The sequence below is a fragment of the Acinonyx jubatus genome, chromosome D1 (assembly GCF_027475565.1).
Source record: "Acinonyx jubatus isolate Ajub_Pintada_27869175 chromosome D1, VMU_Ajub_asm_v1.0, whole genome shotgun sequence".
Classification (NCBI taxonomy): domain Eukaryota; kingdom Metazoa; phylum Chordata; class Mammalia; order Carnivora; family Felidae; genus Acinonyx; species Acinonyx jubatus.
In genome coordinates this window covers 51,932,602-51,947,216 of record NC_069390.1, presented here as the reverse complement: position 1 = coordinate 51,947,216, position 14,615 = coordinate 51,932,602, and the positions used below count along the sequence as shown (strand labels likewise).

The 14,615-nt window shown below is 37.0% G+C and overlaps 2 protein-coding genes and 1 pseudogene across 2 annotated transcripts in view; 1 reads left to right on the top strand and 2 right to left on the bottom strand.

Moving 5' to 3' along the window:
* Positions 1 to 14,615, bottom strand: part of LOC113597075 (olfactory receptor 56A3-like) — a 118,062-nt gene that overhangs the window by 25,467 nt on the left and 77,980 nt on the right. The gene's annotated exons all lie outside the window — the stretch shown is intronic.
* On the bottom strand, positions 5,114 to 11,682 carry LOC106977812 (olfactory receptor 52E4). Its single transcript, XM_053203585.1, has one exon. The coding sequence runs from the start codon at positions 6,065 to 6,067 to the stop codon at positions 5,114 to 5,116; it is 954 nt and encodes a 317-aa protein (XP_053059560.1). The 5' UTR covers positions 6,068 to 11,682.
* Positions 6,324 to 12,045, top strand: LOC128311839 (olfactory receptor 52E8-like; annotated as a pseudogene).

The window sequence follows — 14,615 nt, the reverse complement described above, 5'->3', positions numbered from 1 at the left end:
AATACTCAATTCTATCATAATTTAGTTTTTAAAAAATTTACCTATAAGATTTGAAAAATAGATAATGACTAAGAAGGGGAGATATTTGACAAAGAGTATTTTGCAGTTATGATGAAAGATGAATTGAGAGATTATTTTAATCTAGGTAAATTTATCATCTGGAGAGTACATAAGTAAACATATACAGTAAATAAACTGTCCAGGTATAGGCCAGCTGGGGGAGGGGAGACTAGATATTTGGGGCTAGACAGCTTTCAAATATATCCCTGTCTTGTATCCATGGAGACAGGGCAGGAGCATCTTAGACATCCTAGAATTCAGTTCCTACCAAGATTCTATCCTAGCTCTCAGGTTTTTATGGGTGTCTCCTTTAAAGTAATATCAGAAGAAAAATTATCAAGTGATTTCGTTTTACAGCATTTATCCAGAATATGTGGGAATTCTGAACTTATTTATAGAAATTAAAAATTTAAAACAAATAAGGGAGAAGTCCGTTACTGCACAGTTTATTTGAGAAAAGCTAGTCATAAAGAAAATGTGACAGTGATTGTCACATGCAGAAAGCTTAGATTCAACTTTTGGAATACTTGGTTGTTGGAATAAGAGCTGACAGGCATCCATTAAAGATAAATACATATAAAGGTCAGTACCTCCTACTTAAAATCCATAACAAGACAAATGACTTGCTAACTGTGCCCATTTGAAACCTATGAAGGATAGCAAAAAAAAAAAAAAATGAGAGATAATTTTGTAATTGGAGAAATTGTCTCAGGAAATATATGTCTGTGTGTGTGCGCATGTGTAGCTAAACCTGGTCTGCTAGGGCCGGAGAGGAGACAATTGAAGTTCTCAATTTTGCAATGTGAAACTATCAGAGATAGTTTTTGCCTTTCATTAGTGAAGAATATGCAAGGTAAGTGGAGAGATTCTCTTCACAATTTATGCCATCAAATATTTATGAGGCCCTCTGTGCACCAGCATTGATTAGGAAATTTGAATACAAGTTCAAAGAAAACTTGTCACATACTCTCAAGGAGGCCATTAAATGGAAAGGGAGATAAAATTCCAAAGATGAAATTAAAAAATTGTATTGCAAGTGGTATGTTAGAAATATATAGAGAATGTTGTAGGTATGGAGGTAGATCAAGAAAAATGCCATGAATGAGGTTCAACTGATGCTGAGATTCACAGAACAATTCTTCAGCCAAAGAAGGAAAAAAATTTAATCTATATAGAATGAAGAGAAAGAACAAACTGAAAATAAAAGTATGGTGGCCAGTCAGGGCATGAAAAAGGAATCTGTTACTGTCTTGATGACTTTATCTAGAAATTCAGTAGATTGACAAACAGACTGTTAATAGTTTCATGTCTTGGTCACTCTTGGGGCTCCATATAGCAGAAACTTAGAAAATAAAATAGGGCTACATCCCTAGAAAATCAACGTGTCCCACTTAGTTCTGTAGATTTTCTAGGAAGGCTTGCAAATTGGTGCTTCTGAGAAAAACTCATTTTCAGTCTGTAAACACTGATCAAAGCAACCAATTACTTAATCATTCTGTAATTATTTCATCATCTATTCACATATCCTCCAATCTGTTGGGTTTAGAAATAAGACTGGGTCGTAGCCCTTCATTTGACCTGTTACTTCTAAGGTGATACATGGGATTACATCTGTCTAACCAACAGTCATTTCCTCCATGTGCCATCCTCTTAGTCTACTTTACTCCACTAACCTCCACCACACCCCAATATCCACATTCCCATTTCTGGAACTGCCAGCAGAAGGAGAAGAAATGATGGAAACCTCCTCATGCTTGCCTAATCTTGCAGTATCATGACCTTTTCACTTTTATGCAACCTTATTCCCTTCCTCAGACGCTTCATCACCATAGGTCTTATTTTTTAAAAAATCTACATTTCATGGCCATGCTTCATGATTCATTTACTCCCAAATTGATTAATTAAAAAGAATTTATTAGTCACATTTACAATACCTGACACAGTTCTAGAAATAGAGAAAGCAAGTCCTTGCCCTCCTGATACTCACATTCATGCACCTGTATAAATAGTCAGAAGAGTCAAAAACAATCGGTAAACTGACACCAGATACATTTGTGCATCTCCTTCCACATCTCACTCTTTAGTTTTGTGTGTGAGATTTTGCATGGTCATAAGTACAAGTGCATGCAGTAAAAGTGTACCCTCAAGAGGTTAGGAGTATGAGCGTGCATTCTCTCTTGATCTTGTTTTCATGTTCATCTGTCCTCCATCTCTCCATACTACCTTGCCTGCCATCAACTCTTTCCCCATCCCTTTTGGTATTTTTCACAATTTAATCATGATATGACTTACATTGGTCTCTAAATCTCTACAAAATGTTCCTTGGCATCTTCTTGGGACATGTCACTTATTATGGAAATACCTATGAATGGAAAGTATTTATATTTTTCTTACAACCCCACACCCCCTGGGACGGGGACATAGAGTGTCTTGGAGAACCATTCCCAGAGGATTCTAATTATTTGATCTGTCTGGCAGGTACCAGAAAATAACCCCTCACAGGATACATCTTTATTTGTCCTGACTCAAAACTCACTTACTGTGAACAGCCTCTTCCCTGACTATTAGTCAAAAACAAGTAATAGAAATTGTCTAAGATTGCAGCTTCCTGAAGCAATAATATTATTAGAGCTAATAAAAGGCTGACCAAAAAAGTTAAAAGAAAAAATTGGAAAATGAATTGACCATACAGAGTTTTTCAAAGGTCTGAAATATTTCTTAACTATAAAGACACATACATGTACATGACTACACACATCCCCAGGAAAGTCCTGAGAAATCCCTAATCTGTCATCTTTGGTGAATATTGAGGAAATAATAGCAAAATGCAGAATGTGGAGTGTCGGGGTGGCTCAGTCGGTTGGGCATCTGGCTCTTGATCTCTGCTCAGGTCATGATCTCACAGTTTTGTGAGTTCAAGCCCTGCATCTGGCTCTGCCCTGGGAGCACAGAGCTTACTTGGGTTTCTCTCTCCCCCTCTCTCTCTGCCCCTCCGCTGCTCGCACTGTCTCTTTCTTTAAAAAAAAATCTTAAAAAAAATAAAGAATGCAGTTCATTCTATTAGAAAATGTCTGGTGTACTCCAGAAGTCATTTATCTCTCTCTGTCTTTCTGTCACACACACACACACACACACACACACACACACACACATACATACACACATGGGATGGGGTTGCTACATTGCAGAATACACATATTTTTAATTTAAAAAACTACAGAAAAATATCTCACTGAGTACAGATAAAAAAGTCTTCAACAATCTATGAACAAATCAAATCCAACAGCATAGTAAAAAAAATTATATAGCATGACAAAGTGTAGTTTATCCCAGAAATGCGAGGTGGTTCAAGATAAGAGAAACAATAAAAATATCACATAACATTAATGAAATCAAGGGGAAAAACCACATAACCCTCTTAATTAATGCAGAAAGAACATTTGACAAAACCTAAAAAGCTTTTATAACAAAAACATTTTACAAACTTAGAGTATAAGAAAACTTCCTCGACATTATAAAGGGCATTCATGGGAAAAACAAACAAACAAACAAAAACTGCAGTTCATATCATAGTCAATGGTGAAAGATTGAAAATAATCTCTCTAAGATCATACACATGAAAAGAATGCCTGCTTTCAACATTGCTAACTAAAAATTTACTGGAAGTTCTAACTAGAGCAATTTGGCAAGACAAAGTCATTCAAATATGAAAAGAAGGAGGGAATCTCTCTCTCTCTCTTTCAAATAAATAAACTTTAAGAAAAGAAAAGGAGTAAACTATATATGTTTGTAAATGATACAATCTTATATAAAGAAAATTATAAAGAATATACAAAACATCCATTAGAACTAATAAATGAATTCAGCAAAGTCACACAATACAATGTCAACATACAGAAATTAGATATATTTAAATTCCACCAGTGAATAATAAAAAAGAGAGTTGAGAAAAATTCCATTTACAATAGCCTTGAAAAATAAGAACATACATATTTAGGAATAAATTTAACCAAGAAAGTGCAAGATTTGTATATTAAAAGCTATAAAACCCTGATAAAGGAAAGTAAAATATATTCTCTAGATATATCTGGAATTTGAAAATGGGACTACATATTGGAAATCTACAGGATTAATAAATTATATTCAGATTATTCTGGACTTGATATCAAGATTGGCTTTGTGCTTAAACCATAGATTATTCTAATTTCCTTTTCAAAATTTTCTAAATTTTGAAGGGAAACAGTATATATAGCAAACAAGGGAAATTTTGGGCACAATTCAATTGGAACTAGAAACAGAACACATATAATTACTCACATCTAAAATGACTTTGCTGTAAGTGAGGAAATAATGTCATGTATACCTAATCCTAAACTGTAGTCTCTTACATTAGCCAATTCACAGAGACCGAATTTATTGGGTAAATAGTAAGGAGGAGAAAGAGAGAAACAGATAGAGAGGTAGAGAAAGACAGAAAGAGAAAGAGAAAAATTGAAATTGAAGGAATCAGGTTAAAAAGAAGAAAGGGAACAAAAATGACAGTAAGAACAAGACAGGGGAACCATTAAAATGAAAATGAGTAATGACTCTAGAGAAGGAAGGCAAAACTTGAGGATTAATATACAGAATATAAATCTGTGGAACAGATGCACTAATTTAGACACTGTCACCAAGCCATGGCTTATACCTTATTTTCCTCATCTACAAAGTGAGATTGTTGAATCAGTGTTCCTTCAGGGTCTAAACGTACCTAAAGAGAAGACACATGGAAAAATGGGAGTGTTCTCATCTTTTCCCACCAGCCATTCTACTCCCAAACCACTGCTGCCTCCAGGACATCTTCTTTTCCCATCAGTGCTTTCCCTTCGTCCAGTTACATGGGGTGGGTGGGTAGAGCAGACAGCAAAGTTACCTGTCAACTTTAAACGAATTCCAATAAAAAATAAAAATCTGGCTACTGCTATCTACTCTAATAGGAAATTTGAAGCAGAGCTCAGATTATTAAAATGTGGGTGGTATGTGGATATATTTTCCAAATGTTGACACTGAACTATTATTTCTGTACAAATATCTTCACAACTCTCTCTCGGATGTGTTTGGTCCTGATTCCATAGATGACCGGATTAAGGGCCGGTGGGACAACCACATAAAGATTAGCCAGAAGAATGTGGATATAGCGGGGAATGTTTCTGCCAAAACGGTGTGTCATAAAAGAAAAAAAAGCTGGCGTGTAAAAGCACAGCATGACACAGACATGAGAACCACAGGTATTGAGAGCCTTTAGCCGGGCATCCTGAGAAGGAAGGCGGAAAACAGCTCGAAGGATAAGCACATAGGAGGAGGCAATCAGGATCACATCCACAATGATATTAGAAATCACCATGAGCCCATAGATAATGTTGACCTTGATGGGTGCACAGGCCAACCGGGCAAGACCCATGTGCTCACAGTACGTATGAGGGATGATGTGATGCCCACAGAAGGGCAACCTCAGAATGAGAAACACGAATGGAGTCACAAGAATTAAATTTCTTCCAACAACAAGAGAAGCTAGGATGCTGATGGTTTTATTGGTGAGGATCATGGTGTACTGGAGAGGGTTGCAGATGGCAACAAAGCGGTCATAAGCCATGGCCACCAGGAGAACAGTCTCCATTCCTGTGAACATGTGGATAAAGAACATCTGGGCAAGGCAGCCCCCAAAGCTGATCTCTTGTTGGTTGAACCAGAAGATGCCCAGCATTTTGGGGATGGTGGACGTGGACAGACCCAGATCGATCATAGACAACATGGCCAGGAAGTAGAACATGGGCTGGTGGAGACTGTGTTCAGTCTTGATCACAAAGAGAATGGTGATGTTCCCCACAAGGGCAATCAGGTACACAATGCAGAATGGGAAAGCAATCCAGATATGTACAGTTTCCAGTCCTGGGATTCCTAGCAGGTGAAACAAGGGGGGATGGAAGTGGGTGTCATTGATGGAAGTCATTCTCCCAGCAAGTGTCATTGAATTCCTGTTGAGGCGTAGGTATCTCACTCTCGTTATGACCTTTTCTTTATCAAGGTCCTGGTAAGATGTAAGAACTCTGTGTGTGTTAGAGTGCTATGGGTGGTGTGCTACAGGTCTTAGTATGAGTAGTTGGTTACAAACATTAGAGATTCTGCTCTTTGCAAAGGGTAATTGGGTAACTCTCTTTTTTTTAATAACTTTTATTTTTTAATATTTATTTTGACAGAGAGAGATAGTGTGAGTGACTGGGGGGGGGGGCGGGCAGAGAGAGAGTGATAGAGAGAATCCCATGCAAGCTCTGCACTGTCAGCACAGAGCTTGACACAGGGCTTGAACTCACAAACCATGAGATCATGACCTGAGCTGAAAGCAAGAGTCAGACACTAAACCGACTGAGCCACCCAAGAACCCCCTTTTTAAAGAATGTTTATTTACATATTTTGAGAAAGGGAGAGAGCAAGAGAAAGAATGTGAGCCAGGGAGAGGCAGAGAGAGGAAGACAGAGGATCCCAAGTGGGCTCTGCGCTGACAGCGGAGAGCCCAATGAGGGACTCAAACTCAGAAACCATGAGATCATGACCTGAGTTGAAGACAGACACTTAACCCACTGAGCCACCCAGGCTCCATTCTGATTTCTTTTTAATCTCCCCTTTTTACTGATGCCCCAGGCCCTAGTAACCACCCTTCTACTTTATGTTACTGTGAGTTTGGCTTTTTTTTTTCAAGATTCCTTAATAACTGAGATCATGTAATATTTGTCTTTATGTGACTGGCTTATTTCACTTTGGTATTTTGTCCACAGATTCATCCATGTTGTTGCAATACAGGATATCCTTCTTTTTAAAGAATGTATAATATTCCATTGCATATATAGACCACCTTTTAAAGTTTCTTTCCCCATGTAGAAATTTAAGATAAATTGGCAAAAGTGAATGTTAATCAGTGAAGTTTCTTTCCCATATGAAGTTTCTTTTTCAATAGCTGTTGACTTTTCTAACTGTTGAGAAAAATTTGAGATCAGATCTAATAATCTACTGCCTAGAGCTGGAAGAATGGGAAGTGATTGATTAATGGGCATAGGATTTCCTTTTGAATTGATGAAATTTTATAGAACTAGATAGTGTTAACAGTTGTACAATGTTGTGAATGTACTAAGTGCCACTGAATTGTAAAGTTTAAAATGGTTAAAATGGCACTTTCATGTATATTTTATAATTTAAAAAAATTGCTGGTAATATAGATACCCCAAAAAGCCCAAAGACTTAGTCCAAGCATTTCAAAGACTGGAAACAGAGAATAAGGAAAAAGGAAGGAGAAAAATAAAGTAAAATACTACCTGTTGTATATTTTATGTGAAATAACAAGAACTGACAATCGGCCAAATAGCAGACAGCAAGGTTCATGGGGATTTCCCTAGAGCTTCTCTTCAGCAAGTTTAATGACAAAAGGGAATTCCTATTCATTTTAATTCCAATGTCTGAGACTCTCTGGCACCTGGAGACTTCATTATAAATCCCCTCAACACACACACGCAAGGACAATTTATAAACATCTCTTAGGGCATATTGAGGGTGTATAAATACATAATTTCAGTAATTAAATTCACAGTTGCCAAATGACTTCCTAAAATGGAACATAGGGAACGTGGTAAGTGTTTGTGATCAATGCGTCTGCAATGTGTGCTTAAGATTGGAATTTGGCTTCACAGAAATTGAGTTAAGACCTAGAGTATTGGGACTGGGAATGGTACAGATCACTGGTCTGGGGAAAGGTAGGAGGAAGACTAAGATTGGAGAGGAAATATCTACACCTGTAATATTTCAGGCATATATAACCTCATCTACTCAACCCAATAATAATCTGAGATAGATAGTACTATGTTTATTTCTGGATGAAACTGAAATACAGAATATGTGTGACTTACATAAGGTCAGAAGGCCAGCAAGAATAGAATCAGGACTCTATCCCATGCCACAATGCAAGTGATATTGCATGGTGTCTACTTCTGCTTCTTTTCCCATACTGCTTTGATAGTGAGTGAGACACAAAGTTTAAAAAAAAGCCATAGTAGGCAAAAAAGGAGAGAGTAATGAGTTTGAATTCCTTTATAATTGAACTGATTCTACACATTCTATACCCTTGATATAAAAAAGGACACAATATGGTAATCAGTTGTTGGTCTCTCTCCATGCTTTATATTTCAAAAGGATTAAACTGAATTCAAACTTGATTATTGGGTGACCCAAATTCATGATTGATGCCATGAGCCAAGATAAGCCAAGAGGTGAAAAGCATAGCTTGTTACAATAACAAAAAATATCTTTGGAACTAAACGAATAGATGTATAGTGAGGAATTTTGCCTTACCCAAAAAGAGGTCTGGCCTTTGTTTTTGGTTTCTAGGAAGTTATCTGTCATATCTGATAGGAGTTTAGGATGAGGAGTGGTCAAACTCTATCTCAGTGTAAGGGCTGACCACACTATAAATACCAACGATATAACTTAGGGTGAGAACTTTGGGTCATGTGGCACCAACCAATCTGGAGATTGAGTTCAACCATGTGTGCAATCAATCAATCATATATACATAAATCTGGGCACCAAAGCCCAGGTGAGCCTCTGTGGTTGGCAATATAACTATGCATATTGTCACACATTAATTCCAGGAGGGTAACTCATTCTGACTCCATGAGGGAGGACAATGGATGCTTCACATTTGCAAACTTCACATTCTACCATCAGCATCTCTTCCTTTGTCTGATTTATGATTTTAATCTTTCCCTATAGTAAACTGTAACCATGAGTATAATAGCTTTCAGTGAGTTCTGTGAGTCGTTCTAGTAGATTAGTGAACCTGGAGGTAGTATGGGAACCTTCCTGAACTTGCAGTTGATGTCAGACGTGAGAACAGTATCAAGAACTGTGCCCTCAAATTTGTGGTTTGGTCAGCTCCAGGAAGCAAATTAGATCTGATGTCACATTTCCCTCTCACCAGTTACAGAAGTCAACAGGTTCTTCAGAAAGATCTTTATATGGGGAAGAAACTTCACAGATTATCATTGCCCCTTGCCAACATATCTTAAAATTGCTACTTGGGCATACCCTAAGAATTATGTGGATCTCCTTCTAGATTCTCAGTTCTGTTCCATTGTCTCTTTTTCTTTCTTTTTTTTTTAAATAGCAACGCTGCCATAATCATCATAGTTTTATAGAAAATCTCAATATTTGGTAATGAAAATCTTCCAGATTTATTCTTCTTTGAGGTAGTTTGGTTATTCTAGGTCCTTTATTTCTCCACCCCTTATCTTTCTCTCTCTCTATCCTTTCATTACTTTCACTAATAAGTTTGCAAACACAGGTCCATATCAGTGTCACAAAACTTAGTTTCTCTTAATTTCACATCTTGATTCTGCTGCTTATTAGCAACGGGAAGTTAATGAGCTTATCAAAACCTCTCTCTTCCATAAACGAGAACTTGTGTCACAGAATTGTGGGGGGGGAGAGAACTAAATGAGATAGTGTATGCAAATAATGACAACAACGTCTGAAAAATTGTAGGTACTCAATTAATGATAACCATGATTATTGTGCTGGCTATTATTATGATCAATTTTATTATCTCCTAATAGTATTTATTTCTTCAGGAAGAGGAAAATTAATGCATTTAATTCCTCTGAACCCATCATTTTAGGAAAGACACAATGTTAGCTTCTACATTCTTTAACACTTATGCTGCAGGTCAGGAGTGATACTGGGATTATTTATGGAGAGCTGAAAAGGGGTAAAGAATCAAAGGCCTTTAGAAAAATTTGTTCCCATTATGAATCCTTTGTTAAGGAATGTTTTTATTTTTAATTTTTGTAGATCTCAGTTAACTGTGGATGAATTGTCCAGTGGGAACCACCAACAACTTTTAAAAATCACACCATCGTCAGCCTGCTGGAGAATGTCTTCTCCCAATGTCACTGAATCCCATCCTTCTTCATTCCTATTGCTGGGGATTCCAGGGTTGGAAGTTGCACAAATCTGGCTTGTATTTCTCTTCTGTGCTGTGTATCTGATTGCTCTTGTTGGAAATGTTATCATTCTGTTTGTTATCTGGGTTGATCATAGCCTTCACCAACCTATGTTCTACTTTCTGGCCATGCTGTCAGTGATTGGCCTAAGTCTCTCTACTACTACCATCCCCATGATGCTGGGGATCTTCTGGTTCAGCCTTCAGGAGCTGTGCTTTGGGTGCTGTGTTGCTCAAGTGTTTTTTATCCACTTTTTTACAGTCATGGAGAGCATTGTACTTCTTGCCATGGGTTTTGATCATTATGTGGCTATTTGCAACCCCCTCAGGTACAGCATGATTCTTACCAACAGAGTGATGGTGTAATTGCTGTGATAGTGGTACTAAGAAGCTTATGCATGATTGTTCCCATCATTTTTTTCCTCCTGAGGCTGCCTTACTGTGGACACAGAATCATCCCTCATACCTATTGTGAGCACATGGGAGTGGCACGTCTAGCTTGTGCCAGCATTAATGCCAATGTCTACTATGGTCTTGGAAAATATTTCTATCTTGTTTCTGGATGTGCTTCTTATCATTGTCTCGTATATTAGGATCCTATATGCTCTCTTCCACCTCCCTTCCCAAGATGCCCGCCTGAAAGCTCTGAATACCTGTAGCTCCCATATTTGTGTTATCTTGGTCTTCTTTGGTCCAGCTCTCTTCTCTTTCCTCACTCACCGCTTTGGTCATGACATCACCGAGTATATCCATATCCTCCTGGCTAACCTCTATGTAGTCATATCCCCTGCCCTCAACCCAGTCATTTATGGCATCAGGACCAAGTAGATCCAGGAATGGGTAGAGGTTCTCTTTGTTAAAACAAGATTGATGAGAGGTAATTCATTCAAGTCATGAAATTATAGGGTTTGAAAGGACTAAAATTTATGATAAAATTAATAAATTTCTTTCACCAAAATTAATTTTCTCTCTATATAGATATCTATACCTATAACTATAGCTATAACTATAGATGATATATATAGATATGATATAGAGATAGAGATAGAGATAGAGATAGAGATAGAGATAGATAGAGATGATATAGATATAAACATAGATATAGATATATGTGAGATATATATCAGAAAAAATACTGCCTGTAATTGTTGGAGGTATGTACACTTCTGTGTGTCTGAATGTGTACTTGCAATGATACTCTCTGTTGACCTCTGGCATAGAATATTACATACAAGAATAAATTTAAAGGAGGAAAACTTTGATTCACTGAAATAACTTTGTGTTAAAACTGGTGTTCTAGATCTCTTTCAGGCAATAATAAGATTTCATTGACAGAGATGTTCAATTAGAGATCACATAACCAATTACAGGTATTAAGTAAACTGCAACAAGTTTCTATAATTAATAAAGTACTGCTTAAAAATAAATAGTACAGTTTTTACTAAAGCATATGCAAGCAAAATATGGGAATTAGACTAGATTTTTTGGTGTTTTATTTTTTCCTTTTCTGTTCTCTCAAATTCCTGATTCTATAAAGTTCCTTATAAGCCTAACCTTCAATATAATACACCCTCATTATTTTTTTTTAAAGATTGTTTTTTAATGTTTATTTTTTCAGAGAGAAACAAAGTGCAAGTGGGGGAGAGGCAGAGAGAGAGGGAGACACAGAATCTGAAGCAGGTTCCAGACTCTGAGCTGTCAGCACAGAGCCTGATGCAGGGCTCAAACTCATGAACTGTGAGATCATGACCTGAGCAGAAGTGAGGCACTTAACTGACTGAGCCACCCAGGTGCCCCGATACACCCTCATTCTTGAACTGACAAATTTAATACTATGTCATCTGGCTAGCCCATCCAGGAGTTTAAAAAAATGTTGTGGAACAAATGAAAATTGCAAGAGGGAATATTTTTCAACAAAGAAATTAGTAAGAAAAAAAAACACAGACAATACAAAGAAATAATGTTACTTAACAATTGAAGTCATAATTTAGAAAGATTAAAAGATGCATTCAGTGGTCTGAAGTTTATTGAATAGAAAATTGAGTAGTACTAAAGTATATGAAGTGGTGAGTAAAAGGAGTGTGTGGATTTTTAGAAAGTATTATCTCACACTAGCATTTAGAAAGGATAGGAGATAGGGGTGTCCTGGTGGCTCAGTAAGTTAAGCACCCAACTTCGGCTCAGGTCATGATCTCATGGTTGGTGAGTTTGAATCCATTGGTAGCACAGAGCCTGCTTCAGATCCTCTGTCCCCCTCTCTGCCTCTCCCCTGCTTTCTCTCTCTCTCTCTCTCTCTCTCTCTCTCTCTCTCTCTCTCTCTCTCAAAAAGAAATAGGGGCGTCTGGGTGGCGCAGTCGGTAAAGCGTCCGACTTCAGCCAGGTCATGATCTCGCGGTCCGTGAGTTTGAGCCCCGCGTCAGGCTCTGGGCTGATGGCTCAGAGCCTGGAGCCTGTTTCCGATTCTGTGTCTCCCTCTCTCTCTGCCCCTCCCCCGTTCATGCTCTGTCTCTCTCTGTCCCAAAAATAAATAAACGTTGAGAAAAAAATTAAAAAAAAAAAAGAAATGAACACACACACAAAAAATAGAAACGATAGGAGGTAGAAAATTAGTGAAGCACAAAGTTAATCTTCAGGTATCTATGATTCGAGAAGAACTGGAATTTGGATAGAGGTAATGCAAATAAAGAGAGTGTATCTGCTCTGAAATAAGAAAGAGCCATAAGGTATGATTTAGCCACAAAGTGGCAAGAGACATCATGGATGACTACTTATTTATTTATCTGTTTTTAACTGGGTGGCTTTGGGTAGGCATTCAAATATGTAAGAAGAAAAAAGAAAATTATTCATGAACATGAAAAATGCAAATATAAGAAAAGGGATGGGAAAAGAAATTGGACTGTAAAGAACCTTAGAAAATTTAGAATGTGAAAAAGTAAATGTAACAGGATTTTCTGAAGTGGATGAACTCAGTACAAACAATGCACTATGGTTTTCAAAAACAACAACAGAAAAGAAAGAATGATAATTTAAAGGAAATTTTATGCGACACCTGTGTGGCTTAGTCCATTGAACATCCAACTTTGTCTCAGGTCATGATCTCCAGTTCGTGGATTCAAGCCCCGCATCGGGCTCTGTGCTGACAGTTCAGGGCCTGGAGCCTGCTTCAGATTCTGTGTCTCCCTGTCTCTCTCTGCCCCTCCCCTGCTTGTGTTCTCTCTCAGTCTCTCTCAAAAATAAATAAATAAACGTTAACAAAAAAGGAAAGTAAATTTTAAAGACATGACTGACCTAAGTAAAATATTTTTCAGCTTAAATAAAGTCAAATTTAACTTTGGATGTTACAATACTGATCACTTCATCTAATTCTATGATTTTCCTAGTCATTTGTATTCATTTATTATACAAAACAAATGTTTTTAAAGTATATTATTAATGATGATCATTCAATCTCAGTGAGAAGATTTAATATTGAGGTAACGGTAGACAAGAAACAATAGAGCTAGCATGTACACAAGTTTTTATAATCACCCATTTAATTTCACATATATTATTTACTTTATATTATTTTTAAAATTTTTAAATATATTTTGAGAGAGAGAGAGCAGGGGAGGAACAGAGAGAGAGGGGGAGAGAGAGAATCCCAAGCAGACTCTGTACCATCAGTGCAGAGCCCGAAGCAGGGCTCAAACTCATGAACTGTGAGATCATGACCTGAGCTGAAGTTGGACACTTAATGGGCTGAACCACCTAGGCTCCCCTAGCTTCATATTCTTTATCCCTTGAACTAATGAGGTACCAAATACTCCCTTGATTTAAACACTTTATTCTGGACATGGGTTGTAAAAGTCTTCCTAAATTTCTATGTCAAGATATATTTTTTGAGCCCAAGTATTTACTTCTGATCTCCTTCAAAAGTCCATTGAATTAATAATAAGCTAGAAATAATAAAAATATAGTATTTTTGGTGATTACAATATAGGTCATCAACAGACTGGATATTTTTTTAAAACTTCAAGGAAAGAGAAGGAAAGTGAATGGAAATATTGGATAATATAAACAACAACATAATAAAACAAATGAAATATAGTGCTTCCAGGATAATGAATGTCACTTTTTTTTCCAAATAGCACACATTGTTTCCAAATTCAGAGCCAAACAATACAGTAAGTAGAGCAGACCATGAAGCAATCACCAGGATACTAAACAGATGCCTATATTCATGGAATAAATGGGCCAATAATCTTTCCTCATATTTTATACACAGAGATGTACAGTGAACTGATTGCTACTTCTATCCTCCAGAAAAAACATAATCTGATTGGTATCAAAATTCTCAAATGCAAAACAGGATGTTAAAAAAAAGTCTACATGACTTGAGGAAAATTATTTTGTATTAGAATTCAGTGTTCATTCAGTCCATTATTCATGTCCAAGAGAAAAATGAAGACATTTTGAAAAATTGACAGAATATTTAAAACATGTTTTAAAGCATTAGATCGATAACAAAGTAGCAAAGATAAATGGGACAAGA